The sequence below is a fragment of the Lynx rufus genome, unplaced genomic scaffold (assembly GCF_022079265.1).
Source record: "Lynx rufus isolate CCGP_SWC_20201006 ecotype Redwood Valley unplaced genomic scaffold, mLynRuf1.p SCAF_29, whole genome shotgun sequence".
Taxonomy (NCBI): Eukaryota; Metazoa; Chordata; class Mammalia; order Carnivora; family Felidae; genus Lynx; species Lynx rufus.
The window spans coordinates 3773425-3801316 of NW_025814844.1; the positions used below are offsets into that span (position 1 = coordinate 3773425).

General features: G+C 42.9%; 2 protein-coding genes across 3 annotated transcripts in view; both read right to left on the reverse strand.

Moving 5' to 3' along the window:
• Nucleotides 1-27892, reverse strand: part of GNAL (G protein subunit alpha L) — a 152612-nt gene that overhangs the window by 16099 nt on the left and 108621 nt on the right. The window lies entirely within an intron of this gene.
• On the reverse strand, nucleotides 2164-4894 carry CHMP1B (charged multivesicular body protein 1B). The gene has a single exon (XM_047090194.1). The coding sequence runs from the start codon at nucleotides 4783-4785 to the stop codon at nucleotides 4186-4188; it is 600 nt and encodes a 199-aa protein (XP_046946150.1). The 5' UTR covers nucleotides 4786-4894; the 3' UTR covers nucleotides 2164-4185.

Sequence of the window (27892 nt, forward strand, 5' to 3'; positions counted from 1 at the left end):
GACCGGCAGCACGTGCCAACCTTCGGAATCGGGATTTCCAGCTGAGCCACATCCCTAGGTGGTTCTGACCCACAGCATCCCCGGTGCCTCAGTGACCCCTGTGCACGCATCTTTTCCTCTGTTTTTACTGCCTTCCTGCTCTAGGCTTCATCTCGTGTCAGCAGGACAATACAGTATCTGATGACTCACACTCCTGCTCCTTTCCTCGGGGTAAAGTCCACATTTCCATTCCAGCCTCCAAGCCCTTCGCAATCTGTCCAATCTCTTCCTTGTTTTTGATGCCAACGAACCCTCCACTCCTTTCAAATCCCCGTGTGGTTCTGGGCCTCTCAGACCTTTGTGTAATTCCCACTTTATTTTCTTTGAAGCCCCAGATTCAACCCTACCTCTTGCAAGAAGCCAACTCTAACCACAACGGACATCGTGATCCCATTCTCTGTGTACTCAATGTGTATGATTTGATTAGTATGGGCTACTGCTTTATAGTGTAACTTATTCCCTTTTTTTTAAATGTTTATTCATTTTTTGAGAAAGAGGGAAAGAGACAGATTGAGCAGGGGAGGGGCAGAGAGAGACAGATAAACAAAACCTGTAGCTGTCAGCACAGAGCCCAATGCGGAGCTCCAACTTAGGAACTGCGAGATCATGACCTGAGCCGAAGTTGGATGCTCAGTCGACTGAGCCACCCAGGTGCCCCACTTAACTTCCTTTTTAAAAGTTGAAGTATAAAACACATGTGTGTCAAGTGCACTTAGTGTTCATTTTGATGACTTTTTAACATTTGTATACACTCGTCTCCATTTTTCTCTCTGTGTGTATGCTTCACCTACCTAAATATATGGAGTACTGTTTAAGGCAGAAGCGTGTCTTTTCCCTAGAAAGAAGCCCCAGATCTATCTAGTCGACATCTGATATACTTTAGTCTAAATCTTTTACTGTATTCAGTCACTCTGAATAAACACTGCTGAATTGTTTGTCCTGCTACTATTCAGGAGGGAGGGAGCATGTATAAACCTCAAACAGTAGGAACAAACATTTCAATTTGAAGAAACGTGCTGAAAGAAAAGGATACACGGTGCTTCTGAGGAGACATAACAGGGCTCTGGCCGAGTGCCCCCTGCACCCTCTTTACCCATTGTGTACGTTGTCATTAGAGAACTCTAGGCAGGATCACAGCTGAGAACCCCAAGGGAGCATGCGTTCACACCAGGGACACTACCAGGAGCCAGCTCAGCTGGGTACCACACCAGGCCCAGTAATTGTGACCAAGACAGACACTGCCTTACCATCTAGTTGTAGAAAAACAAACCTAGGTAAACCAGGCAGGCATTCTGCTATGATTTGCTATGATGACCAGTGCCTGTTCCTCAGTTCATTGAAATGTCCACTGGCTTGGAGCTTTTTGCCAGTATTACAGAAGCTGTTGAGCTTTGGATTTTTGGCTACAGAAATGGCTCCTAGAAGATGTTGTGTGTGTTACAGAGGAGGCATCTAAGACACAAGGTTCCTCCCTTCTGCTTTATGATGTGAGGTCTGTCTGGCTGACCCGAGACTACGTTCTGTTAGTAAGGTTATCAGATGGGTGCTTATTTTAGGTGGCTCTTTTCCAAATCAAGGACAGCAGGGTAGGCACCCAGTGTACAAGACTCATAGCATGCCTCCACCTGAAAGGCACATATTCGTTAACATTTCTGGAAGAAACAGCTTTAGTAAGAGTTCTAAATTGCACACGTATCATCTGAAATGAAGGAAGCTAAATCGTTCATAAAATAAACTAAAAGTATATTATAAATCCATGTTAGAAACTGTACATTTGAAGGCAGAAAATAAAAAGGAGTAAAAATTTTACTAGTACCTGCATGGAAGATTAACTATTTCTGTGGGATGTCTGAGCGGAAGCCTTTTATAAAATAGATCTATCATTAGTCCAGCAAGTTTCAATACAAGGAACAATTCTTGCTGCCATGAAGAAACTATTACAGTAAAGAAGTAATAACTAGAGTTTCTAGAAATATACATGAAAATTCCATGCTAACAAAACAGAAATTAAGGTGGTAAGGGAGAGTGTGGAAGAATACCATGCTTTCTGAACCAAATCTTCCTCTGAATTCTTTTTTCTTATATAGTTTTCTTAAATAGGATGTACACTCACATGCAATAACATGCAGTTTAAAATGATTTATTTGACAAACTTCTGTGGCTTACATTTCAGCATTTCATCAGCTGCAAAAGTGAGGAAATAATTCATGGGCCTGGTATGCTTTTGAAAATATTTATGGTTCATAAAAATGTACATTCATATAGTTTGAAATGAACATATTTTAAGAAAGTTCAAGCATATACAAGCATTGTTTAATCTCACAAAATATATTAATTTTGTTGGGAGTATTTGCACTATAAAAGGGTCTTTAATTTACCAAAGGATTCAACACTAGCTATATTTTAAGTTGTAATTATTTTTCCCAGTCTAAAGAGGCGGTTATGACTCATGCTATGCTCACATAGCTGCCTCTGTGCAACCATGTGGATAAGAAGAGACCCCAAAAGGGAAGAGTTCTAGAAAGAAGAGGCAGGGACAGATAATCAATCGACAGGTATCCCTTACGGAAGACTTCGGAACATCCAAATGTAAAGACACTTAAAAATGAGGGTCAGTCCTCATCTGCATTTACCTGTTTTTTTTTTTTTTTTTTCTTTAATACACCCATTCATACTGGAAAACGTAATGGTGACTGTTTGGCCATGAATCTTTCAAGGGGCTTGAAAGAGTCCCTATAACTATTTTTTTGGAACACTGGAATTCTCTTATGGAGAAATCTACCAGTGAAGGAAAGGGGAAATTTCAAATATCCCCAAGTATTTAACTTGGATTAATACACTTGCCAAAATAAAAGCAAGTTGCTGTTCTCCACGTTCAGAGGCTTTGAGAAAGTGGTGGTTACATGCTTTACTTTGCAGCCAGAAAACACACACTGCTGTTCTAGAAAGATGAAAGGCAGCACAGATGGGCTCTAGCCTTAGAGGGTCAAGTCTACTGTCAAATTCTCCATCTTTCCTCCTTCCCAGACTTCCAGCTGGCTGCACATATACTTAAGTTATTTGCATGGCTAAATAAAACATTCCAACTTACTTCCAAGGCTTTTCAACAAGTTGTTCCTCTAAAAGAAAATAATAAATGCAAGTAATTAGAACCTAAAATGCAGTTCTAATTTGATGTCTATTTTTGGTTATTAAAATCAAAAGAAAACCTACAAACACACCACCCCGGAGTTCTCTTAAACCAATCAACAGTTCTTTGGCAATGTTAGAGTAATATGACTGCCATGCTAATTAACATACTTTATAACAAGGCTAATTAAAGTGTTGAGATAGGAAAATAACTAGAAGTGTGTTCAAGACGTTCATTTGAAACTGTCACGTTAAACCTTGTCTTTTGACAAAGTCTTTAGTAAATAAAAATATAAATGAGCAAACAATTTTTCCTTATAATAAATGAAATTATGTGGCCTTTTTCCAGTTGTAAAAACGTAACTACCACATGAAAAATTTATAGAACATAAACAGTAAGAAAATATTATGCACAATGTCCCACCATAATTTCAGTATAAATTATGTGAACAGATCAACAGAAGTCTGGAGGCGATGGCAAAAAAAACAAAACAAAACAAAACAAAACAAAAGACCCCCCAAACCCCACGGAAATAGCACGGTCCATGAAGTTGAATGAGGTGTTGATAGCCCTGTAATCAATCTAAGTAATCCTTCTCCTCTTAATTTTTATGCACCACCTGTCAACTCTAGATATTACCAATTACACTAAATTTAAAAAAAGATCCCCAATTTTGAAAATTCAGGCAGAAAACTGAATACACCGAACAAGAGTTTGGACCAAATTTTTGAGAAAGATTCATACACACCAAATTAACTAGTTCTGTTAAAAGGGAGCTATAAAAATACACATCATCACAAGCTATACGGAACTTTAAAATCCAGTTAAGATGGAGGGAGCCTGGAATTTCTTAGTGTATCTGGAGAGCACTGTAAACCCAAAGGTAGAAGCATCTTAAGTAGAGAGCATTTCAGCATTCTGGCATGTTCAGAGTTTCTAGTGTATAGTATCTCATTAATATACAGAGCATTTCAGAAGGTGGCTACGGCCAGGAAACCTCAGAGTGGGTTCTGTCGTCACACCTGATCCCGCAGGCGGGCCAGTCTCTGGGACAGTTCATCCTGCTCGGCGGAGGCCACGCTCGTGCCCACAGAGCCGGTCTGCCCCTGCGGCAGCTCCATGTTGAGGTCTAGGCCGGCCTCGTCTGCCATTTCCTGGAGCAGCATATCCACTTGGTTCTGGGGAGTGGTCAGCGTTGTCGTGCTGCTCATCGTGTCTTCCATTTGCTGCGTCTGGACGTCCAGCGTCTCAAACTGGTGCTCAAATTTGTCCATCAAAGCAGAGATCTTCTCCAGATTCATAGTCTTCAACGTCGCATCCATCGACTTAACCACACCGGCCATCGACTTGGTCACCTTGCCCATCGTCACCGCCGTCTGGACTCTGGCAGCCACCGCATCGACCCGCGCACTCATTCTCAAGAAATTCACCGCTTGGTTCTTCTGGCGAATGGCATTTTCGGCGTGTATCCTCGCCACTTCCATGTTGCCCTTCTGAATGGCCTTTTTAATCTTGGCCTTTTCGGCCTTTTCCTCCTTGTCGCATTTTTTGGCACTCCTGCTGAGTTCTTTGGCGGCGAACTTTAGGTTGAACAGGTGTTTCTCCATGTTGGACATAGTCGGACGGTTCCTAGGGGTCTGTGGCCAGGGCCAATATGAGCGCGGAAGAGGGAGAAAGAGGCAGGTCCGCTCCCGGCCGCCGCTCCTTTGTTTTGGTCCCACTTCCTGTTTCTACGGCGCGCGGCGCAGACGGTGACGTCAGAGCCCGGCGCCGGGGCGGGGCCTGCGGGACGGACGGCGCTTGGGGTGGGGCGGGGGCGGAGCCTGCGGGACCCAGGGGGCCGGGGGACGCCCTCTGAGGCGGGGCTCGGACCGCACCACGCAGACGCGGACGGACGCATACGGGTGGACGCTGCCGGTGCCGACCAGGGCGCTTGTTTTCTACGCTCCGTTTTACAAACATTCAAGCATTAGTAAATTGACAAAAATGAGTGTATATGCACACTTGGGAATTAATCTACCGACGCAGGCAGGCTGTGTCTCGAACTCCCCGTAAAAAAATCTCCGAGGTCCAACTTGGTAGGGCTTCAGGTGTCTGGTCAGGGGGCTAAAAACCGTCAGCCAGGTCTGCAGACCAGCGCTTTCTTTATTTGCCCGGGTAACTTCCACTTCCTCAGGGGAACCTGAGCCGTGGTTCATTAATTCGTTAACAAAACAAAACAAACCTGCATCCCCGACTTGCTTCTCAATTTCTGACTACAATTTGGAAGGGAATATTGTGATATCCTTTTACTGCAATGGGTGAAAATACCTTCAGAACCGTGGACCACCATATTCATACGGTAGCTTTAAGTTCAGCTTATAGGTGCTTTGCCAGCAACTGTCATCCATCTTTTGCTGACACAATTCTATCTATTTGACGTTTTATAAATATCCAAGGAACTTCACTCACATTTAAGTTTGACAGGCTACATTGTCATTTTAAATTATGCAAGCAGAGGATGGTGAAGTATTGGGACCGACACCCACTGGCATACATCAAAACTGTCACTTGGTATTATACCCTTAAAAAACTCAGGCTTTGCAATGGCGGCAATGTGTGCTGTAGCTTTTTTTTTTTGTTTTAGAAAGATTCCTCAGGTACAGCAATAACAAAATACAAGAAGGCCCAACCTGCCCTAATGAGCTAGGTTGAAAATGAAGAGCGAGAGCTAGTTCTGTTCAGAGAGAATTTTAATCCAGAGTCATACCATCCCGTTCGGTTTCCTGTGGTAACTTGCAAACCGTCTTGCACCACAAAGTAAGGGGGTGCGCGTGTCACATGCATCTTCTTAAACCACAGGTCTGATTAGATCACTCATGTGCTCCAAAATCTGGGCAAAAAGGCTGAACTTCTCTGTGAGGCATACTGGGTCCCCACCTTCTTTTTCTTTCCTTCCTCTCTGTGCCAGTCAAACCCGACTTAAGCATGGAAGTCTATGATCATTTGTGTCACTTGATCAGTGTGGAGAATGAGGCACGCTCCTCCCTCTGTGTACATTGTCCCTGTTGCCTGAGCTTCCACCCCACATACCTCTGCCTATTGAGATCCTGACATTTCTTTTTTTTTTTTTTTCTTTTTTTTTTTTTCTTTTTTTTTTCAACGTTTATTTATTTTTGGGACAGAGAGAGACAGAGCATGAACGGGGGAGGGGCAGAGAGAGGGAGACACAGAATCGGAAACAGGCTCCAGGCTCCGAGCCATCAGCCCAGAGCCCGACGCGGGGCTCGAACTCACGGACCGCAAGATCGTGACCTGGCTGAAGTCGGACGCTTAACCGACTGCGCCACCCAGGCGCCCCAAGATCCTGACATTTCTTAAAAGCCCCCTCCTCCATGAAGCCTTCCAGGATCCCTCTCCTCTGTGCTGCCTCTGTACTCTGGACCTCTGCCTTAGCACACAGGGCATAACTCCTGGTACTGGGTCTGTGGGTTCAGGGCACTACTGTATTATCAACCACATGGAGGTAGAGAACAGTTTTATTCCTTTCCCCCTAAGGAACCCAGCAAGCTCTCTTCACAAAATAGGCACTGAGTCCAGTAAGACTTTGCTGAATTGAATTGTGGTTGAGAGGAGCTAGAACATTATCCTACTTAGCAGCTTAGCCAAGATTACTTTTTTTCCCCAAAGCAGAACTCTTTCTTCACATGGGACACTTCTAGAAACAACAGAAAAAAGCAAATAAAAGGAAATCTGTTTGAAGTGGGGGTAGAGGACCTACGTCTCCTTCTCTGCTCACCCCCACCCCCACTCACCCTCCCTTTCTTTTGGGTTCCTTTCAGTTAGCCAAATGGTTCCTTGACATGTTCTTTAGTTTGCCCAATGACAAATTCTAATCAGGTGAGAGGGTTTGGAGCATAATCATGAGAAACTCTGATAGATGAGGAGGATGAGGACAACAAACATTTATTAAGTACTGGTGTGCCAAGCATTGTTCCAAGCACTTCACATGAATTAGCTCATCTCACCTTCACAAACCCTCTGGGGTAGATGCTACTAACGTCTCCGATGTACTGGTTAGGAAACTGAAGTACAGAGAGCTAGGCAACTGGCCTGTGACCACACATCTGCTTCGTGTTAGAAGTAAGATTCCGTGGGAGCACCTGGGTGGCTAGCCCGTTAAGTGACCGACTCTTGGTTTCGGCTCAGGTCAGGATCTCACAGTTAGTGAGTTAGAGCCCAAAGTCAGGGTCTGTGCTGACGTTGTGGAGCCTGTTTGGGATTCTCTCTCTTCCTTGCTCTCTGCCCCTCCACCCACTCAAAATAAATAAATAAACTTAAAAAAAAAAGTAAGAAGATTCCATGGATATAATGAGACCAGTATAATAAGGAGGACTCCAAGCAGTTAATAAGAATAATAGACTGATCATCTTTGGCTTAAAAGAATAAGGTGACTTAGCTGTTCTTTTGAGAAGACTGAGGAGTTGCATGGACTCTAAGGTTGATGTGACCTAAGTTAAGGTTGCTAAAAGCAATTAACGCCCCTTGAAGCTACTGTCACTGACTGATGGCAAGTCTCCTCTCTGGGCCGGTCAGTCTAGAGCATGGGGTAGGGTTCCAGAAGCCATATTTTCAGACAGCAGGAACAAGGAGGGGCCAACTTCACCTTTGGCCAATGCCCTTCCTCCCCCTGAGCTGGGTAGCAGCAGTCCTTAGGCCTCATCCTCTTCTCTCCTCTATCAATACCCCAGCCATCCCCATTGTGTTCAGTATGATCTATAGCTAACACTCACTTGTGCATTTCTAGAGCAAGTCTCTTTCTGAGCTCCAGTATCCCCAACTGTCTCCTGACACTGGAGAATTTGGGGTGCCAGACTGTTTGGCAACTCCTCCAATTGACTGAACTCTCAGTCCTTCTCCCGAAAACCTGCTCATCCTACCTATGAAATGGCACCTCTGTTCACCCAGTTACTTGCTCGAGCCAGATTCTTAGGAATCATCCTGATGACTCCCTTCTCTACATCTATCTACATTCTATTGCTAAGTTTTCCATTCTTTCCATTCCATTGAGGGTGTAAGCCTTCAGGGTCTGTTTCAGACTAGCATGCTTTCTTTTTGTGTATCTAGGAAAGGGGAGATTATTTTGAGTTTATGTAAGATTATCAAGGAACCTTTGTCCTATGGCAATTCTGACTGCACATGGGAATCTTCTGGACTCAATTCATGGTGTAAAGAAAGAATACAGACCTTCCTTGATTTACGATGTGCTATATCCCAATAAACCCATCATAAGTTGAAAATACCCTAAGTTGAAAAAAATGCATTTAATACATCTACCCTATTTAAATTTTTTAAGTGTTTATTTATTTGAGAGAGAGAGAGAGAGAGAGAGACAGACAGACAGAATCTGAAGCAGACTCTGCATTGTCAGCACAAAGCCCGACATGGGGCTTGAACCCATGAACTGTGAGATCATGGCCTGAGCCAAAGTCGAACACTCAACCGACCGAGCCACCCAGGTGCCCCAATACACCTAATGTATTGAACATCATACCTTAGTCAAGCCTGCCTTAAACGTGCTCAGAATACCTTCATTAGCCTGTATTTGGGCCAAATCATCTAACGCAAAACCTATTTTATAATCAAGTATTGAGTATCTCATGTAATTGACCGAATGCTCTACTGAAAGAGACATACACAATGGCTGCAGAATGGCTGCAAGGGTATTATCCTTGTGATCATGTGGCTGTCTGGGAGCTGTGTCACTGCGAGGAGCTTTACTGCACATCGCTAACCTGGGAGAAGATCCAAATTCCAAGTATGGTTTCTACCGAACGTGTATTGTTTTCACATCATTGTAAAGTTGAAAAGTCCTGAGTCGCAACATCGGAAGTCCTGGACCCTCTGTAAACAGTGTACGATCGTGGGACTAGTCAAAGCTTCTGCAGTACCTTATAACACCCAGATCCAAAGTAGAAACTTTCTTCTTAGGGACTCTAAGAAAATTTTGATTAGAGTACAGATATCTCTAGAAAACTGTGAGTCAAGCCAGCTAATTATTTTTACCATAATATGGGGAAGAAAAATGTTTTAATTTGGTTCATACGGCCTATTCTGTTTCTTTCTTCCTTTGAACCAATACCAATGGCTAAACTTGAGATATTTAAGCGGGTCCTACGGCTTGAGTTCATTGGAAAAGAATCATTTGCTAAATCTAAAGACATTCCAAAATAAAAGAAGGAACTAAATACATATGGAAAATAATTTTATTGTGCGTGTTAAAATCCTACTTCTCACAGGTAGTTTTCCAGGGGGGTTGAAACGTTATGCCTTGAATTCTCTTTTAGAGTTCCTCTTCACTTCCCACAATTGTACCTATGTATGTATCTGTGATTATCTCAGTAGCAGTGTGTCCTTTCCGATTTTCCCATGGTGACATTTTGTTTCTTGACCTGGTACCAGTCAACCTCTGGGACACACAGATGCTTAATACATTCCTGTTGAATGTATGAATGCATTCAAAGAACATGGCATTGGATATATATCTTCTTGGTGACCACTTTAAGGGCTACATTACATATACCGTATTACTGTATATATTATATATATAATTGTTTCTATCACCTTTTAATTTTGGAACACGGCTATAATTGAAAACTCCGAGACTCCTCACACCTTGGGAAATTGCAAAGTCATGGTACCTCAAACTATGTTAACGTGATGTCAACGTTTTAAAATGAGTACAAGGAAGAGTTAGAAACAGGAGAGTTGCATTTGAGTGGACTTCTGCATTGCTGTGCATACAGGCTGGTAACGCCTAGATTATTAGTCCCGACGGTGGTGCAGGGAGTTAACACTCTTAGGAGTACCCGAATTCCCTATGTCCTGATGGTCTAATTTGGGATCTACCAACTGTACTGACGAGGGGGTGCTCATGTTTCCTCTCTATACTGAATAACTTACCTGTGTGATGACAGGCTGGAAATTAAATCTAGATACTCCTGGCTTTCTAAGGATAGTCCAGGATTTCTTTTGGTGTCGAGTGGAGCAATGATCACCTTGTCCTAGATGTTCAGAGAACTGGGTGGGAGGCTCCAGATTCCTTCCCAGTCCTCTTTGCAATAAAGAAAGATCTAGATTTAGAAAAAAATCAGTGGCAGTTTTTTTTTTTTTTAAGTAATCTCTAAATATTAATTTTTCTGCTTGGGTTTTGTTAAAGCATAACTCTACACTCTTTTTAGTTCAGTCTTATTTTAAGATGATTTTGGATCTTCTCAGCAAAGGAAGCAATGGGAAAGCAGAGGGAGAGGCGTGCAGTGTGGTCCTGACTGAGCAAGGGGCCTGGGGCTCTTTTTTTCTGTCCTGGGCAGCGCTATCAGCTCTCCTTGCTGGGCCTCATTTCTTCATTTATAAAACTGGAAAGGGAGAAATTATGATCGTAACAGTGGGTAACAAGGTCTGCATCAGGTCTTGGCACCAGGAAGGACTGTTCCAAACCACTAAATTAAAAAAAAAAAAATCCCTCAGAATAATTCAGGCAAAGTCTCGAAATAGCGTGTTCTGGCAAAGATATAAAGCAATGAAGACTCTCCCTGGGAATGTCAGTGGATATAATCTCCTTGGGAAAAATAGCATTATCTAGTAAAGTTAAAATATGCATCCCCTATAAGCACCAATTCCTTATCTGATTATCCACCCTAGAGAAACTCTTGTACCTGTATACGAGATTTCAGAACAAAATGTTCACAGCATCATTATTCGTCATAGCCCAAACCTGGAAACAACCCAATTGTCCATGAACAGAACAGAAAAATAAATTGTGGTGTATTTTTATAATCGAATACTATATAGTAGTGAAAATAAATAGCTATCACCATACTCAACATATGAATAAATCTTAAAACCTTAATTTGAGTGAAAGAATCAGACCAAAATGGTATAGGCTGCTTAATTTCATTAAAAAAAAAATCCTGAAACAGTCTGTACAGATTCACTGTACAATTTACTAAGAGAAAAACGTGTATTATCTAAATTGTCCTTTTCCCAGCAATTTGTGATGGACGTTTGCAGATCTCACAGGGCACATGTGGAGTAGATTCAGCGAAAACAGAGAAGGCAGTCTGTGTCTATTTCTGTGTTACTCCTCCGTTTACAGAATGTTCTGTAGAAAGAAAACCTACTCCTTCGATGGGGTTCCTGCCTCAGAGGGAGACAAGAATATGAGTAGAAACTAAACTACGGAAGGAAAACAAAGACCTGAAATATTTTCTGTCTGTGAAACAAGCAATATATTCCTCTTTCCAATCACCGTTCCCCCTTTCACCAGAAATCTTTATTATGCTTTTTTTTTTCTTTTTAAGAAAAACTTATTTCCCTGCATAGAAACACACGGTAATATCTAGTACTGCCTGGCTGTCTAATGGGACACTGGTAGGTCGTCCTGCAGACCCAGTGTCGGATGGAAAGCAATTTCACAGCTACAGATCTAGGGCAAATGGGCAGGGGGGCCACACTGGCCTGCCCAGGCTTCGTGCGGGGCCACTCTGCAGGAAGTGGCTGTTCTCACATCACTTTAAAAAAAACTTGAGCATTAAGCTTACAACCTGCGAGTTAAAAAATCGTTAATGTGCACACAAGACAGCGAATTTTGTTGCACACTAAAACCTTCTCTTGTCTTCCTGTTGGTGCACCCTGTGTGTATAATGTAAACAGATCATCAGAAGCTGAGAGCTTCCCCAGGGCTATTTTGGACTGAGTAGGGGGAGGTGGTGGGGGTGGGGGTGGGTCTTTACTGCTGCTTCCGGGAACCAGTATGCGCTGTTGACGCACCCGTATCCCTCATCAATGCTGGATCTGATCTGCCATGTGACACAGCTTTCAAGTCACATCATCTCACAGTTAAATGAAACTTAAGTCAAGTGACTTAAAATATTCACGTCCACAGAATAGAGAGTACTAGTTCTAAGGAATCGCATATTCTGAGAACCATTTGAAGTCTTTTCAATTCTGGTTTAACCCCTACAATATACAAAAAGGAAGGAGTCATTGGCCATTAGTGCCCCTGCAAGGCTGAGCCTGGGAATTCCTTTTGGTCAAGGAAAAGCTGCAATTCAGCTTTTGAGCCAGAACATAAAGACGGTAGTTTAAGCTGGTATCTTTAGTTAAGCAAAACCATATTAGAAACCAAATACAGGGGCGCTTGGGTGGCTCAGTTGGTTAAGCATCCAATTCTTGATTTCCACTCAAGTCATGGTCTCAGGGTTGTGAGACTGAGCCCTGAGTCGGATTCTGTGCTGAATGTGAAACCTGCAGGAGATTCTCTCTCTCTGCTGCTTCCCTGCTCCTCTTTCTCTAAAACAAAAACAAAAACAAAATAAAGAAAAGAAACCAAATATAACTTAATTCAGGGAGTCCTACTAGAAATAATTTATTTTTTAACCCTCTGTTTACATTGTATAAAGCCCTACGGCGAGGCAGAATATTTCTTGTTGCTTCTATACTACTACAACGTACTATTACAGGATTCATTTTTCTCTGAGACAGTGAACACTGGTGGCTTAATTAAAGTAAGCCAAAGATAGATACATATCTTGTAAGTGTTAACTTTAAAATGGTTTTGAACTAAGCCATCAAGTGCCAGATACCTCAACTAAAATATAATGGATATGCATTCTTGTTCTATAATCTTCAATGGGGCTGGGCTAGAATCTTCCAGCTCGTGCCCAAAAATATTTAGTGAGTTCATGGCTCAGGGATGGGAGACAAGTAATCAGCAAACGCGATGCATGTATTAATGTTCCATAAAGCAGAGGTAGTTATTTCCCCCGGTGTTTCTTCTCGTGGAAGGTTCTGCACAACTGGGGCACCAAGGTGCTGGCTGAGCTTTTCCACTAAGATAAGTTCAACATGTGGTGGTTTCTTTTCCAGGAACTACCAGACTGCCTCAGGACATGATTAACCATGTCCTAAATATAATAAGTCCCAGCCAAGATTAACATCTGGAAAATAAGACCTAATAGTAAATCTTAGCATACTGCAGGAAAAGGAAAATGTATTTTTATGAGTAGTTTAGGGGTTAAAGGAGAATTTTCAAAGCTAACTGAATTGCAACTTACGCTACAGTGTGAAACTTTGTGAATTCCTCCAAGTCATTTACAGGAAATAGAATAAGGACACCAAGACAAATTGCATTCAACATGGTTCCTGATCACTGGAAGCATCCTAGGGTTTCCTTTCTGCAGCAGCTGACAATGGTGTGTCTGTGACGGTACCATCCTGGCGGGTCCCACTATCTGCCCCAGGTCCTTGCAAGGAAGCTGACCTTTAGAATCTAACTGGAAGCATGTGGTTGAAGAAGGGTAGAGAAAGGAGCAGTAGGGACTTCTGGACGAGGCGAGCCTTCTGAGAAGGGGTACCCCGTGGGCTCTCTATTTTCAGAGACCAAGTATATGCTGATTTGTTCAGACCACACCATTTGTCAGAGGAAGAAATGGGATTGGCCCTTCCAATCTACATTTACCTGACGCTGAGTTTCTTACCTGAAAAGAGATCTGAGACGTTTTTAACATGTTCAATGCAGGATAATAAAATTTTTTTCACAAATGACCTATTAAGTCTCGTAGATTTTAGAAGAAGATATATTTAGTCCCTGCATGGATCTTGGCAAAGTATAGCAAAGTAATTTCTTTCTTAGCAGTTACCACCTGCCTCAGGTAGCTTGGTACGAAGACTCTTTCATTTCTTCTTCCCAGAAATGATGCAGAACATTCACATTAATGCAAAATATTAATTCCAGATTCATAGTAATATAAAATAGATTAAGAAACAATGGCGTACTGTCCACTTAATTGTTGTTATATGAATAAAACTGCTAGTGAGCAAATGGAAATTCTCTTTGTGCTTAGATTTCCTCAATCTAATATAATAATAGAATAAACTTGGATTTGAAAGGTAGCTTTTCATTGATATCATGCATTCTAATTATTATGTGATCGATGTGGTCTGGTGTAAAAGAAGATATGTAATTCTAACCACTGACACCATGCACTATCTCAAGGAAGGCTTTTTCCTTTCTTCCTGTTTTTTTTTTTTTAAATTTTTTTTTAACGTTTATTTATTTTTGGGACAGAGAGAGACAGAGCATGAACGGGGGAGGGGCAGAGAGAGAAGGAGACACAGAATCGGAAACAGGCTCCAGGCTCTGAGCCATCAGCCCAGAGCCTGACGCGGGGCTCGAACTCACAGACCGCGAGATCGTGACCTAGCTGAAGTCGGACGCTTAACCGACTGCGCCACCCAGGCGCCCCTCCTTTCTTCCTGTTTTGAGGGCTTTCTTTAATGTGAAATTGTCAAAGGGCAGCTTCCTTACTGGCTAAATCCAATTTAAAGGCTTTAACTAAATTTCTTGATACTGTGAACACATTCTTGTTGTTTACTGGGCGGAGGGAAGTAGTTCTACAACGTTCTGCCATGATATATACAGTTTTCTCTGAGACAGTGAACACGTCTGCCCTAAAGGAGGCCACGAGGTAGTAGCTATGAATATTTCATGCTTTTAAGGGCTGAGTAATAGTTCATCGTATGTACAGACCACACTTTGTTTCTCCATTCACATGACAGACATTTGTGTTGTTTCCACTTTCTGGCTATGTTGAATAATGCTGTCATGAACAGATAGCGTGCCTTTACCCGAGCTTTACAGGAAAATCAATTCTGTATACCTGAGAATGGCAGGCTATGAATGGTACAGAACACAGAGAAAGGAAAGTTATAAAAGTCCATTCGTTTAACAACTATTTTCTGAACACCTGCTATGAGGCAGGGGTGGCTCCAGGCACAGTGGCATGTATGCAATAATTCCATGTGAGCAGTCGAACTGGCACACGAACCATCCACAAGGAAGACTTTAAAAACGTGGTTATAAAGAGGTTAGAGTGGGAGAGAGAGCCAAAGCATAAGAGACTCTTAAAAACTGAGAACAAACTGAGGGTTGATGGGGGGTGGGAGATGGGCATTGAAGAGGGCATCTTTGGGGATGAGCACTGGGTGTTGTATGGAAACCAATTTGGCAATAAATTTCATATATTAAAAAAATAAAAAATAAAAAATAAAAAAAATTAAAACGTGGTTAGGTTTCTTACTCATTCAACAAACATTTAATGAGATGTTACTGTATCAGGCCCTGCATGGAGAGGAGTAACTCAAAATGTCACAGAAGTAACTTTATGTAAAATTACCTGCCAATTTCCATGATGATTATTTTTTAGAGAAGTTAAGACATATTTTCAGCATGAGAATCATATTTTGAATCCATAGCTTTGCTTTTTCATTTTTTCCTCTCTTTCCTCTCTTAAACGGATTTTAAAAGTAAGAATATGCAAAATGTGAAATGTTGGAGTCTTATACTGAAAACTATCCACAGCGTAATTACTGTGACCACACTCAATTCAAACACACAGATATGCCGGAATTCACTGTATAGGGAAAGGAATATGAAGTTCTATAGAGCAATTGTTCACTACTTTTGATGGAGTCTCTCCCCCTTGCCTTGGAATTAAATAGAAAGGCCCTGAAATTAGGAAATTCAAATTATCAGCAGTCTCCAAATGAATTTTACTCAGGAGTCCAAGTTAAGATCTAACAAGCTAGTTGCAACAAAGGATCTGAATATAAAGTGCATTTGAAATGCACAATTCAATGTGTTTCACATATTCAGAGTTGTGTAACCATCTCCATGATTATTTTTAGGACATTTTCATCACTCCAAAGGGAAACCTTGTACCCATTAGGCAGTCACTCCTCATCGGTCCCCTCACCCTCCCTCAACGCTATGCAACCCTAATCTACTTTCTGTCTCTAGAGGTCTATTCTGGGCATTTCCTATAAATGGAATCATACAGCATGTGGCCTTTTGTGTCTTCCTTCCTTCACTTAGCATCGTGTTTTCAAGGTTCGCCGAGGTTGCAGCTTGGATCAGTGCTTCATTCCTTTTTATAGCTAGCTAATCATCCATTGTATGGATAGACCCATTCATAATGTTTACCCATTCATCAATTGATGGGTATTTGGGTTGTTTCCACTTTCTGGCTCTTACGAATAATGCTGTTATGAGTATTTGTCTTGAAGTTTTAGTATGGATGTGTTTTCAGTTCTCTTGAATATGTATCTGGGAGGGGAACTGATGGGTCATATGGTAACTCTGATTCACTTTTTGTGGAACTGCCAGACTGCTTTTGGAAGCAGTCCTACCATTTTATATTTCTACCAGCAATATGTGAGTGTTCCAATTTCTCCACATGCTTGCCAACGTTTGTTTTTTATTTGGCTTTTCTATTATAGCCATCCCAGTGGCTGTGAGGTGGTTTTACTTTGCATTTCTCAATGGCTAATGCTACCAAGCGTCTTCTCATGAGTTTATTGGCCATTTACATATCTTATTGGGGAAATGTCTATTCTGCTCCTTTGCTCTTTCTAAAATTGATAAAAGTGTTAATGTTAAAGTTATTTCTGTATTTATTATTGAACTGTAGGAGTTATTTCTATGTTCTGGATCCAAGTCCTTTATAAGATACATGATTTACAAATATGTACCCCCTTCGGTGAGTTGTCTTTCCCTTTCTTGAACCCCCAGGACCTCTATAAAAAAACTATCCTGGCTTTCATTTGCAAACCATACTCATGATAGGAATTGGATGGAAATGGAAGGTAAATGAGAGTGGCTTCAGAATCTGAGAAAATGGGTGCCCTTGTGAAAATCCACTTATTTATAAGCTTAGAGCCAGGCCTCATCACTTTTACAATTTACCATCTGGCCACGTCTGGCACACACGTGTGAACTTGAACTTTTAAGAAATAATCTCTCAGATCTTTAGGTTTGGGTTTTTTTTTTTTTTTTAAGGTTTATTTACTTTTGAGAGACAGAGTGTGAGTCGTGGAGGGGCAGAGAGAGAAGGAGACACAGAATCTGAAACAGGCTCCAGGCTCCAAGCTGTCAGCACAGAGCCCCCAACGAGGGGCTCGAACTCACAGACGCCGAGATCATGACCTGAGCCGAAGTCAGACGCTTAATCAACTGAACCACCCAGGCACCCCATTACATCTTTAGGTTTAAGATTTGAAATACTGGATAAATCAAGTAATAATCTGGCATGATAGAGTCCTGTGTAAACTTAGGTGATTTTGTTTCCTCCTCTTTGGATAAGTACGAGGATTAATTTGTTAACTTACGAAACGTGCACAGAATAGTGCTCCACGTGGTAAATTTCTATAACTATGAGCTGTTTTGTAGCTACCTTTTGAAGGTTAGAAATACAAGACATACCTCTAAGTCTTTCTGAAGCTGTACACTTTGTTAATTCTTGTATTTGGTGGTTTTCAATCTGAGGTCCTTGGGTTCCTTGGAAATATTTCAAAGAATTCATCAAATACTTAAGAGAATTGCAATAAAAACCTCTTACAGGCAAATGTCTCATGTGGCATGTTATACTTATGCAGTATCACTGATGTGTTAACCTGTGTTGCTATGTAATTTATTTTTTTCTATGTTTTCTGATCACATCTGTACACATGTATTTTCCTCCCCCTACATTTCACTATGAAACGTTTCAAACATACAACCTGAAATAATTTCATAGTGGATGCTTGAGTACCCACCATCTAGATTTTGCGATTACCATTTTACCATACTTAAAAAATGATCTATCTCTTATTTTTGATACATTTCAAAGAAATTGCAGACATCAGTTCGCTTCCTCCTAAATACTTCAGCATGCAGATTTTTGTCTACAGATCAGCATTTATTCACAATTTTTTTCTGTGGATGTAAAATTTAGGTTGAAAGAAACACAAATCTTGAGTGCACATTTGCTGAGTTTTGATACATGTGAACACCTGTGTGGCCCCATCCCTCACCAAGTATTCTGCACACATTTTCAACTTCTTGCAGATGTGCTGCTGTGCTGGGAGAGGGGCTGTGGCAGTGCACTGGCCGTTGTGTAGACGGCACAGCACCTGTCCAGCAGTGTAACCATGAAGGTAGGTCCCCGTGAGGCACAGACGAGGCAGCTCCCTGCTGCAGAGAGGTCCAGCCCACAGGGGAGCCCGGGCTCTCATCACACGGCAACTGTCACAGGTGAAAATGTGGCACAGAATAGATTTCTGTCTTAAAGACTGTATCTGTGCATTAAAAAATTTAAAGATCTAAGAACTTAAGTGTCTATCAGACACTTTTTAGAAGTGTGAGTGGGCTATTAGGAATTCAATTTGGAAGAGAATTTCTTGCTCTTCTCCTTTTCACATGCAGCATAATTTAACTTAAAATGTTTCTTGTGATTACACAGCAAAAAAAAAAAAAAACCCTTATTTTTGCTACTATTTGTTATTACTCATCTGCATAAACCAGAGCGTTTCCAAACACCCTGCCCCCAGCAGGAAGAAACTGGATGTTGAGCCCTCGTGAAAGATTCAACGGTCATCTATGTGCACTGAGTTTCAATTTCGTTTTTATCAAAATGGCCACATAGATCTTAGGATAAGTAAGTGTTATCAAGGTGAACATCTAAAATAACTTTCACTCTAATAAAATACCACTTTGGTGGGGCGCCTGGGTGGCTCGGTCTGTTAAGTGTCCGACTTCGGCTCAGGTCATGATCTCACGGTCCGTGAGTTCGAGCCCCGCGTCGGGCTCTGTGCTGACAGCTTGGAGCCTGGAGCCCGTTTCAGATTCTGTGTCTCCCTCTCTCTCTGCTCCTCCCCTGTTCATGCTCTGTCTCTGTCTCAAAAATAAATAAACGTTAAAAAAAAAAATACCACTTTGGTTTGATACAGTTATTCTAATAAAATGCCACTTGGAGTTGGTATTTGATGCAAGTTGCCTTTGGTCCTGCTGTTACAGCTTTGGAAGCTGGCCTTAGTCTTTATTTAAAAAAAAAAAATTTTTTTTTAATGTTTATTTATTTTTGAGACAGAGACAGACAGAGCATGAATGGGGGAGGGGCAGAGAGAGAGGGAGACACAGAATCGGAAGCAGGCTCCAGGCTCTGAGCCATCAGCCCAGAGCCTGACGCGGGGCTCGAACTCACAGACCGCGAGATCGTGACCTAAGCTGAAGTCGGACGCTTAACCGACTGAGCCACCCAGGCGCCCCTGGCCTTAGTCTTTAAAGTGGGCCCCGGGAGTGTTTCTTGGCACTCACTGAGCCACTGCAAAGGAGCACGGGAGAGAGGTTAAGGGTGTTGCGAGGCTCCTCATTGCTGCTGACCCCCTCTTCACTACTGGCACCCCTCACAGAACACTGTTTGACAAAAGTCCTATTTCTAGAAATAACTGGGGACATACAGCTAAGGCAGGAAAAACATTATTATAACACTTTTTTTTTTTTATCATATATAGTTCGAAGGCTTGGTCTTCACAGCTTCAAAATGAATCTAACAATATCTACTGAATGGGAAACACCAGAAACCACTGTGACGTGCTGGAAGGGACAGGACTTGGAGCCCCATCTCAGCATCCTCTCTTTATAAGAAGCCTGAAGATTCAATGAGATGATGCAGGGGAACCAACTAGGATCCTCCACTCAAGGGAGTAGTTTTCCTGAAAGATTTGAAACATTTGTTTACACATGTGAGATAGCCAGGATCTCTGATCCTGATACCTGGCACAGAGCTTTTGAAACTCTTGTCAATTCCTAAGTGATAAGAGCACTGGGAGCATTTTCCATTCTAATATTTGGTCATGGGCCCCTGTTCTTAACACTGCGCTCCTAAATCCCTTGTACCTTCCCGTGTGATAGGAGTGTCTTTTGTTTCAATGAGGCGACTCTGGGTGGGCTCCCTGATGGGGCTGGTCAGCAGAAGGACCAAACCATGACTAGAAGCTTGGCTTCAGCTCCTGCCTACCCCATCCTCCAGGAAGGGAAGAAGGGCTAAAGTTAAGGACAGTTCATGCCTACATGGTGAAGCCTCCATAAAAATCCCAAAGTACAAGGTCTGGAGAGGTTGGTGAACACATGCATGTACCGGGAGGGTGACACATCCCAATTCTATGGCGACAGAAGCTCCTGTGCTCGAGACCCTCCCAGACCTCGCCCTGTGCATCTCCTCGTGTGGCTGTCCATGTATATCCTTTATCACTTCCTTTAATTAACCAGTAAATGTAAGTAAGTGACCTTGAGTTCTGTGAGTCGTCAGTAGTAGAGCAGAAGCTATAGATAACCTGGAGACCTATCGCTTGAGACTGGCGTCTGAAGTCGGGGGCAGCCTCGTGGGACTGAGCCCGCAACCTGTGGGATCTGACGCGGTCTCGGGGTAGACAGCATCTGCACTGAGTTAAATTGTAGGACACCCAGCTGGTGTCGTGGGGAATCACTTGGTGTGGGAAAACACCCCACACATCTGCTGTGAGCAGTGTCGTGCGTGTGTATCAGGTGAGTGTGAGAAGGAGACACAGGAGAAGAAGTGCAGGCTTCCTACTCACACAGAAGCCCTGGTGTTAAGCAAGCCCTCTTAAAAATTCCTTCTCAGGGCAGGGTTTCCAAACGGGCACAGAATAAAATGGAAACAACCAGGGGCTGACCGACTGACTCTGGGGTATTTGGTCCATCTACTTTGTCCTGCCACTGATGCCATGCTTCATACCCACAAGAAATGGACTGTACTGCCCATAAAAGGAACGCGTCCAATTCTGCAGATCAAGAAAATGAATCTGACAATACATTTGGCTAGAAATAAAGATCAACGTGAGTGTTAAGGACAATGTGTAGGTGCACCCAGTTGGTTGATTATATATTCAATGGATTCAACAGGGTGTAGTAACATGGACATTTTAAATTACAGTTTCGTTGACTTGAAGATGACCTCAAAAAAACAGCTTTGGGGCGCCTGGGTGGCGCAGTCGGTTAAGCGTCCGACTTCAGCCAGGTTACAATCTCGCGGTCCGTGAGTTCGAGCCCCGCGTCAGGCTCTGGGCTGATGGCTCAGAGCCTGGAGCCTGTCTCCGATTCTGTGTCTCCCTCTCTCTCTGCCCCTCCCCCGTTCATGCTCTGTCTCTCTCTGTCCCAAAAATAAATAAACGTTGAAAAAAAATTAAAAAAAAAAACAGCTTTGCAGCTGAGACTTCATGTTTGCTAATAATTTCCTGATTGTCCTGAAAGCTTAAATCTGGGGACTTGGGAGCCATGAGAACAAAATCAGTCCTAGAGAGTAAATGTGGTCAATGTGGTCAATGTGGTCCCCAAGACTCCTGAGAGATGGCCAGAGGCAGACGGGGGCATAGCAGAAAATCACTGTACCTTTCTTGCAATTCTTTCCTTTTTTTCTGGAATATTCTCTCTGAGAGTATTCTAAAACCCATTATTCAAATGGATGCACTCCCAGAGGTGCTTATCATGTAAACAATCAGTACAAAGCACTGGGACCTGCACTGAGCAACAGAGTTTCAAGCTACATTAAGCGAAGTCTGATTTTATAAACCTGTTCTAAAGATCCAATTTTCTCTGATTTGCTTTCTCCCAAAATAGCTGTTTCCATGGCTACATAATCACTTATTATTAGGACTTAGAGGAAATGCATTTTGGGGGATAATGCAGGAGAGATTGTCTTTTAATTTTCACAGTGGGAACTGGGCAATTCTGTACAAAATATAACCTCTACTTATTTGTACGGCTTGCTTGGTGCTTCAGAGACATTCATTTTTACCCAAAGTACAATACTTAATGCTCGGTTATGATGACTGTTCCCACAATCCTCTAGCCAAATCGGTCTGTCCTGGCGTTAGACAGTGCAGCCTGGTTGCCCTGCCTTACCGCAGCCTCTGCTCAGGGATGTGGGTGTGGCCACTGACCGCCCAGGGACAGCAGGTGGGGCCACCATGTGAGCAGGCTGGGATCATGGCCAGACGCAGGCTGTCTCCCTTTTAGCAAAGCTGATCTCTCTGCTTCCTCTGGGACCTGGCCTGCAGTTGCAGAGTGGATCTGTCATTAGGAGCAAAGCCAAGCTGAAATGTCCACACAGCAGGAACAGAAGAGCTGGTCCCCACAGCATCTTTGACTCAACAGTGGTTTCCAAGAGAAACTCAGAACAAATTCCCCTCTTTTTGAAGAAGCCTGAGCAAGTTTCTACTCTTTGCATGCCAAATAGCATAATATAGATCATCATAGCTTTTTTTTGTTTTTATACCATAGGCACTTTATAATTTGGGGGCTCCCATTTGCTCATATGTGTTTGCAGAACTGGAGTGTGGCATGCATTTGTGATTGACAGAGGCCTTCTAAAAAGCAGGCCTTGTAAGCTCATGTGTAGACTTTCATCTGATGTTGACAAGAGGACCCCTGGCTCATCGAGGAGACTGTTCCCTGGCCAATCTTGACGAGTGTTCCCTTTGCCTTTCCTGCCCTGAATCCCTCCCACCTCCACAATCTTTCTTTTTTTTAGATTCAATATAACCCACATAACATATATTTCATATAACATAAAATTCACCATTTTGATTATACAATTCAGTGGTTTTTAGCACCGTCACAAGGTTGTGCAACTATCAATACTATTCCAGGATATTCCCATTGTCCCCCAAATAAATTCTATACCCAGCAGCAGTCCCTCTCAATTTCCCCTTCCCCAGGCCCCTGGCAATCACTAACCTACTTTCTGTTTCTGTGGATTTGCCTGTTCTGGATGTTTCATGTAAACCGAATCATATCATATGTGCCCTTTTGTGTCTGACTTCTTTCACTTAATAGAATGTCTTCAAGGTTCATTTATGCTGTCTCATGAATCAACGTTTCATTCCTCTTTATTCCACATGATATTTCGTTGTGTGATGCATCAGGTTTTGTGCATCACTTGAGGGACATTTGGGTTGTTCGCACTTTTTAGCTATTGTGAGTAATGCTGCCATGAATATCCGTGTGTGAGTTTTTGTGAGGACGTATGTTTTTAATTCTGAGTAAATACCCAGGAGTGGAACTGCCGGCTACCTCTGTGTTTAAGCTTTTAAGGAACCGCCAGACTCTTCCCAGATTCCTCACCAGCAGCTCGGCCTTAACGGAATTTCAGCAGCACTGAGAAGCACCTCTTCCCCCAAAATATTCCCAGGGTTTTTGCCACGGAAGAGGTTACTTTAACCGGGCTGAGAATTATTCCCTTCATAACAAGCATGAACGTTCAAAATACAATTCTGCTGAGCCAGGTAACACAGTGACTTCAATTTCCACCAAGATATAAGTTCTATATTTTCTCTGAACAATTTTAATGAGAGGGAAAAAGAAAATGCGTCAGAACACTGGGGATCTGCAAGGGGGAAGAAGGAGGCCACGGAGCCTGAATCCGGGGTAGGGTGCGTATGTTTAAAGGGACAGGCCAGCTTTTCCTATCAGTACCATAGTGAACACCAGGCTCCTGTTTTGCTAACTCATTTATTTCAAATAGCCCCTACTGAGCAGCGACTTCATGAAACAATATTCACCTAAGGGCTGAGCATTTAAGGACGAATAAGACACATTCCTTGAGGAATTAAAAGTCGGGTGGGTTGGACAAGATGACCTGAGGATCATTGTCCCAGGGATTTCCTGAGATCATGTCCCTTCATTGTTTTGATGCTGAAATGTCTTTTTTTTTATTGGAGGGATGGGCATGGCTGATAAAGGCAGCTTCTGTTCCTTTTTAAAAAAAATTTTTTTTTTTCTTAATGTTTTTATTTATTTTTGAGACAGAGAGAGACAGAGCATGAGCAGGGAAGGGGCAGAGAGAGAGAGAGACACAGAATCGGAAGCAGGCTCCAGGTTCTGAGCCATCAGCACAGAGCCTGATGCGGGGCTCGAACTCACAGACTGTGAGATCATGACTGTGAGATCATGACCTGGGCCAAAGTTGGACGCTCAACTGACTGAGCCACCCAGGCGCCCCAGCTTCTGTTCCTTAAAATCCAATTTGGCAGCATGAAATTTGGTAGCTGTGTGTTGGGTCTAACCAATGTTATTGAAATATTCCTTGTATTTTAAATCCCTCACCCCCACCTCAAAACCTGAGTTTAGACGAAAAGCAACAGCTATTAAGAGACAAAGGGTATTGATCCGTCTGGATTCCCACATGCATTAAAATAGATAAAAGAAGCAATGTTGGAGAAGTTAGGATTAGTGAGGTCTAGAGGGGGAATCGCTTCCTGTGATTCTGCCAGGCCCCGAGTCAAGAAAGCATAATGAAGCTCTGGTGCCTCATTCCTGACGAGCCTGGAGTCTTGACCTTACGCACAAGCACTTTGTGCCCTGGCTCTCGGTAATCTGAAAGGACGGGACTGAAGGTCGTGGCTGTGTGCCACCTGTTTCTGGGAAACTGTGATCTTAAGTGCCTTAGTTTACCTCTCTGGACTTCAGCTTCCATGCTGGTGACATAACATCAGGAGCTTATGTGGGGCTCACCCACGTGCCAAGCACCATTTAGAGGACTTTGGTATATACCTATTTAATCCTATGGGAACTGAATGAGAATGGGACCCATGTCTGTTCCCGTGAGTTTGCCCAGAGTCTCACACAATGGTCGGTGGGAGAGCTGAGATCTGAATCCTGCCTCTTGTCAAGGCTCTACTTCTTCCTTTTAAAAAAATTATATTTGCATATTCTACCTTAAATTAAGTCATGATTTTTATTCCTGGAGTGGTAGGAGACTAAGTTGTCTGTTTCTCTTTAAAAAAAATTAAATGTTTATTTTTGAGAAAGAGAGAGACAGAGCGCGAGAGGGGGGATGGGCAGAGAGAGAGAGAGAGAGAGAGAGAGAGAGGGAGACACAGAATCTGAAGCAGGCTCCAGGCTCTGAGCTGTCAGCACAGAGCCCCATGCAGGGCTCGAGCTCACGGACCGCAAGATCATGACCTGAGCTGAAGTTGGACGCTTCACCAACTGAGCCACCCGGGCGCCCCAGTTTCTCTTTTTTTTAAGAAAGAGAAATTCCTAACTTGACACTGAGTAGCACTGTGGTGTTTGCTCATGATGTCCCTGCTCAAGAAATACGGGAAAACAATGATAAAGCACATATTCACATCAACTTTAAATGCCAACGTATGTGAATTTTAAAATTATTTTGAGCTGTGCTTGAAATTCCCATTGCTAGCATTGACTTCAGATAGTCCTTCCATCTGTCTAACACTGCCATGGCCTTTACATGACTCTGAGATGATATGTTCGAGAAAGAGCGAGTAAGAGCTGGAAGGAAAGATAGAGGCCCTTTGGGAAGTGGAGTGCCTCCTGAGACCCTCCCAGGGTGAGTCCGAGCTCCCCTGGGAAGCTTGCCCCACTCCACACCCAAATCTAAACCAGTCTAAACGTACCACACGACGTGAGAAAAACCACAGTGATGTATTCACCAATGTAAACTAAGGGGCACGCCAATTTGAAAAGGGAATGTTGATTTAAGGCAGGACTTGAAGAAGAGGAATTTTAAATACTTTTCTAGTTCATGAAAAATTTCAATCAGTGAAGGGTTTCTTTAGTATATACAGTGGAGGGTCATTAATGCTCACCTCAGGGCGTATGCAACAGGTGTGTGCCATGCCGAGACCGCTCCCTAGATGTACCTGCTGCTCACCAAATGCTTGAGGACCACCTGCTTGTGGACTGGGGTGGGGGTGGGGAGTGAGCCAGTTCTTGGTCATCGTAAGAAGGAAGTTAAGTAAATTGTAACGCCATCAATTCTCCCCCATCTCAACCCCAAGATCCTCTTCCGTCCTCTAAAGGACTCCCTCTCCATCTACTTCTCAGATGTGGTTTTAGGCTCCTCCTCTTCCTGAAACCAACCTCTGAGGATTGAATTTCCATGTCCAGGACCCTCTCCTCTATATACCCTGCCAGTCTCAATTGTGAGCTCCAGGCTCCTGCTTCATCTTTCCCCTCGGGTATTGCCTTTGGGATCGCTAACTTAATTTCTTCAAACCGGCGCTCGATACTGTCCCCTGTCCTCCCATAATACGTCCCAGGTTCCTCCATCTCAATAAATGGCACCATGACCTATCCTGTTGTCATCCTTGATCCCCACTTTCCTCCGCCTCCTGCATTTTGACCCACCATCTAGATCTGCCCGTTTGTGCCCCAGGGCTCGCCTCCACGACCCGAGGCATCCCACTTGGGTCCTTGTTTCCTTCTTTTAATTCTCCACACAGCAGTCAGAGTGACCCTGACAACGTCACTTATTGAGCTGACTTTTACTCACTGCATTTGGAGGAAAATCCAAGTTCCTTGGCATGACCTTGGCACTTGGCTCCACTGACCTCTCTCATCTGTTTATGGCTACTCTTCCATTACCCATCTGCCTTCAGACTGGCTTCCCGTCCCTGCCTGGGACACACCCAGCACCTCTCCTTGGGCCCTTTTTTTTGGCTTCTCTCAGTGTCCGTCACAAGATGATGCTGCCTGAACTCCTATGGGCGGCCACACAACTACCCTCTCCTTGAAATCAGTATTCAGGGCATAGCTCCATCGGTGGGTAACAAATATTGTGAACTCCCAGATTGTATGCTCATGAAATCTCTTCCACACGTATGAAGTTTTATAGTTTACAGACTTAAAATGTAAAAGCACTCATTTCTTGCCGCCCCAAGAGTTATATAAAACAACTTTAAATACAGTTTTTATCAAAATAGCAAACATATCTAGAGCTTCTTGATTCACATTCTTCTCAGGCCCATTATTGACTAACAGATATAGAATGAGGCTAAAATAGCAAAATGAAATAGGAAAATGAGCATTTCAGGGAAAAACAGTGAGCCAGCCTAGGCACCAGTATTTTCCTTCCTTCTTTCTTTCTTTCTTTTTTTTTTTAAGTTTCTTTATTTCTGAGAGAGGGAGAGAGAAGAGAGAGAGAGCGCGCGCGCGCAAGCATGAGTGGGGGAGGAGCAGAGAGAGGGAGACACAGAATCCAAAGCAGGCTCCAGGCTCCAAGCTATCAGCACAGAGTCCGATGCGGGGCTTGAACTCGCAAACTGTGAGATCATGACCTGAGCCGAAGTCAGATGGTTACCCAACTGAGCCACCCAGGCGCCCCCCCTTTCCTTATTTCTTGTTTCTCTTCTTACATTTTTTTCATCAAGTCTTTACTTACTATATTAATTACCACCTACTTTCAAGGTTCTAGTCTACTTCTGACTGTATAAGATGATCACTTAGTACTTTAAGTGAGAGCTTGGGCACAACTGCAGATGTCGATATTATTTTATTAGTATTTTTAAAAAATGTTTTATTTATTTTTGAGAGAGAGAATGTGAGCAGGGGAGGGGCAGAGAGAGAGGGGGGCAGAGGATCCGAAGCGGGCTCTGCACTGACAGCAGAGAGCCTGATGTGGGGCTCGAACTCACGAACCATGACATCATGACCTGAGCCAAAGTCACATGCTCAATGGACTGTGCCACCTAGGTGCCCTGATATTATTTTAAAATTTAATTTGGGGGCCCTGCTCCAAAATGAATATATAACAGTGAATATCTAAGTGCAGTCTAATTTATGGAAATACCTGTAATTTTATAGAAAGCAAAAAAATGAACAGAACTAAAAACACTGATCAGGGTAAAATGAATACACCTGCTTCTGATTCCTATTGGATTTTTAGTTTTCCATCCACCAAATGTGTGCCACTTTAAAAGCTGATTTCTGTAGTAAGATGTTAATGCTTTGTTCCTTGCACTGAAGAGACATCATCGACCCTGGGAGGGCAGCGAACTATGGGTGCAAGGGGAGCTTCAGACAGGCCAGGCCTTGATCAGAAGCTG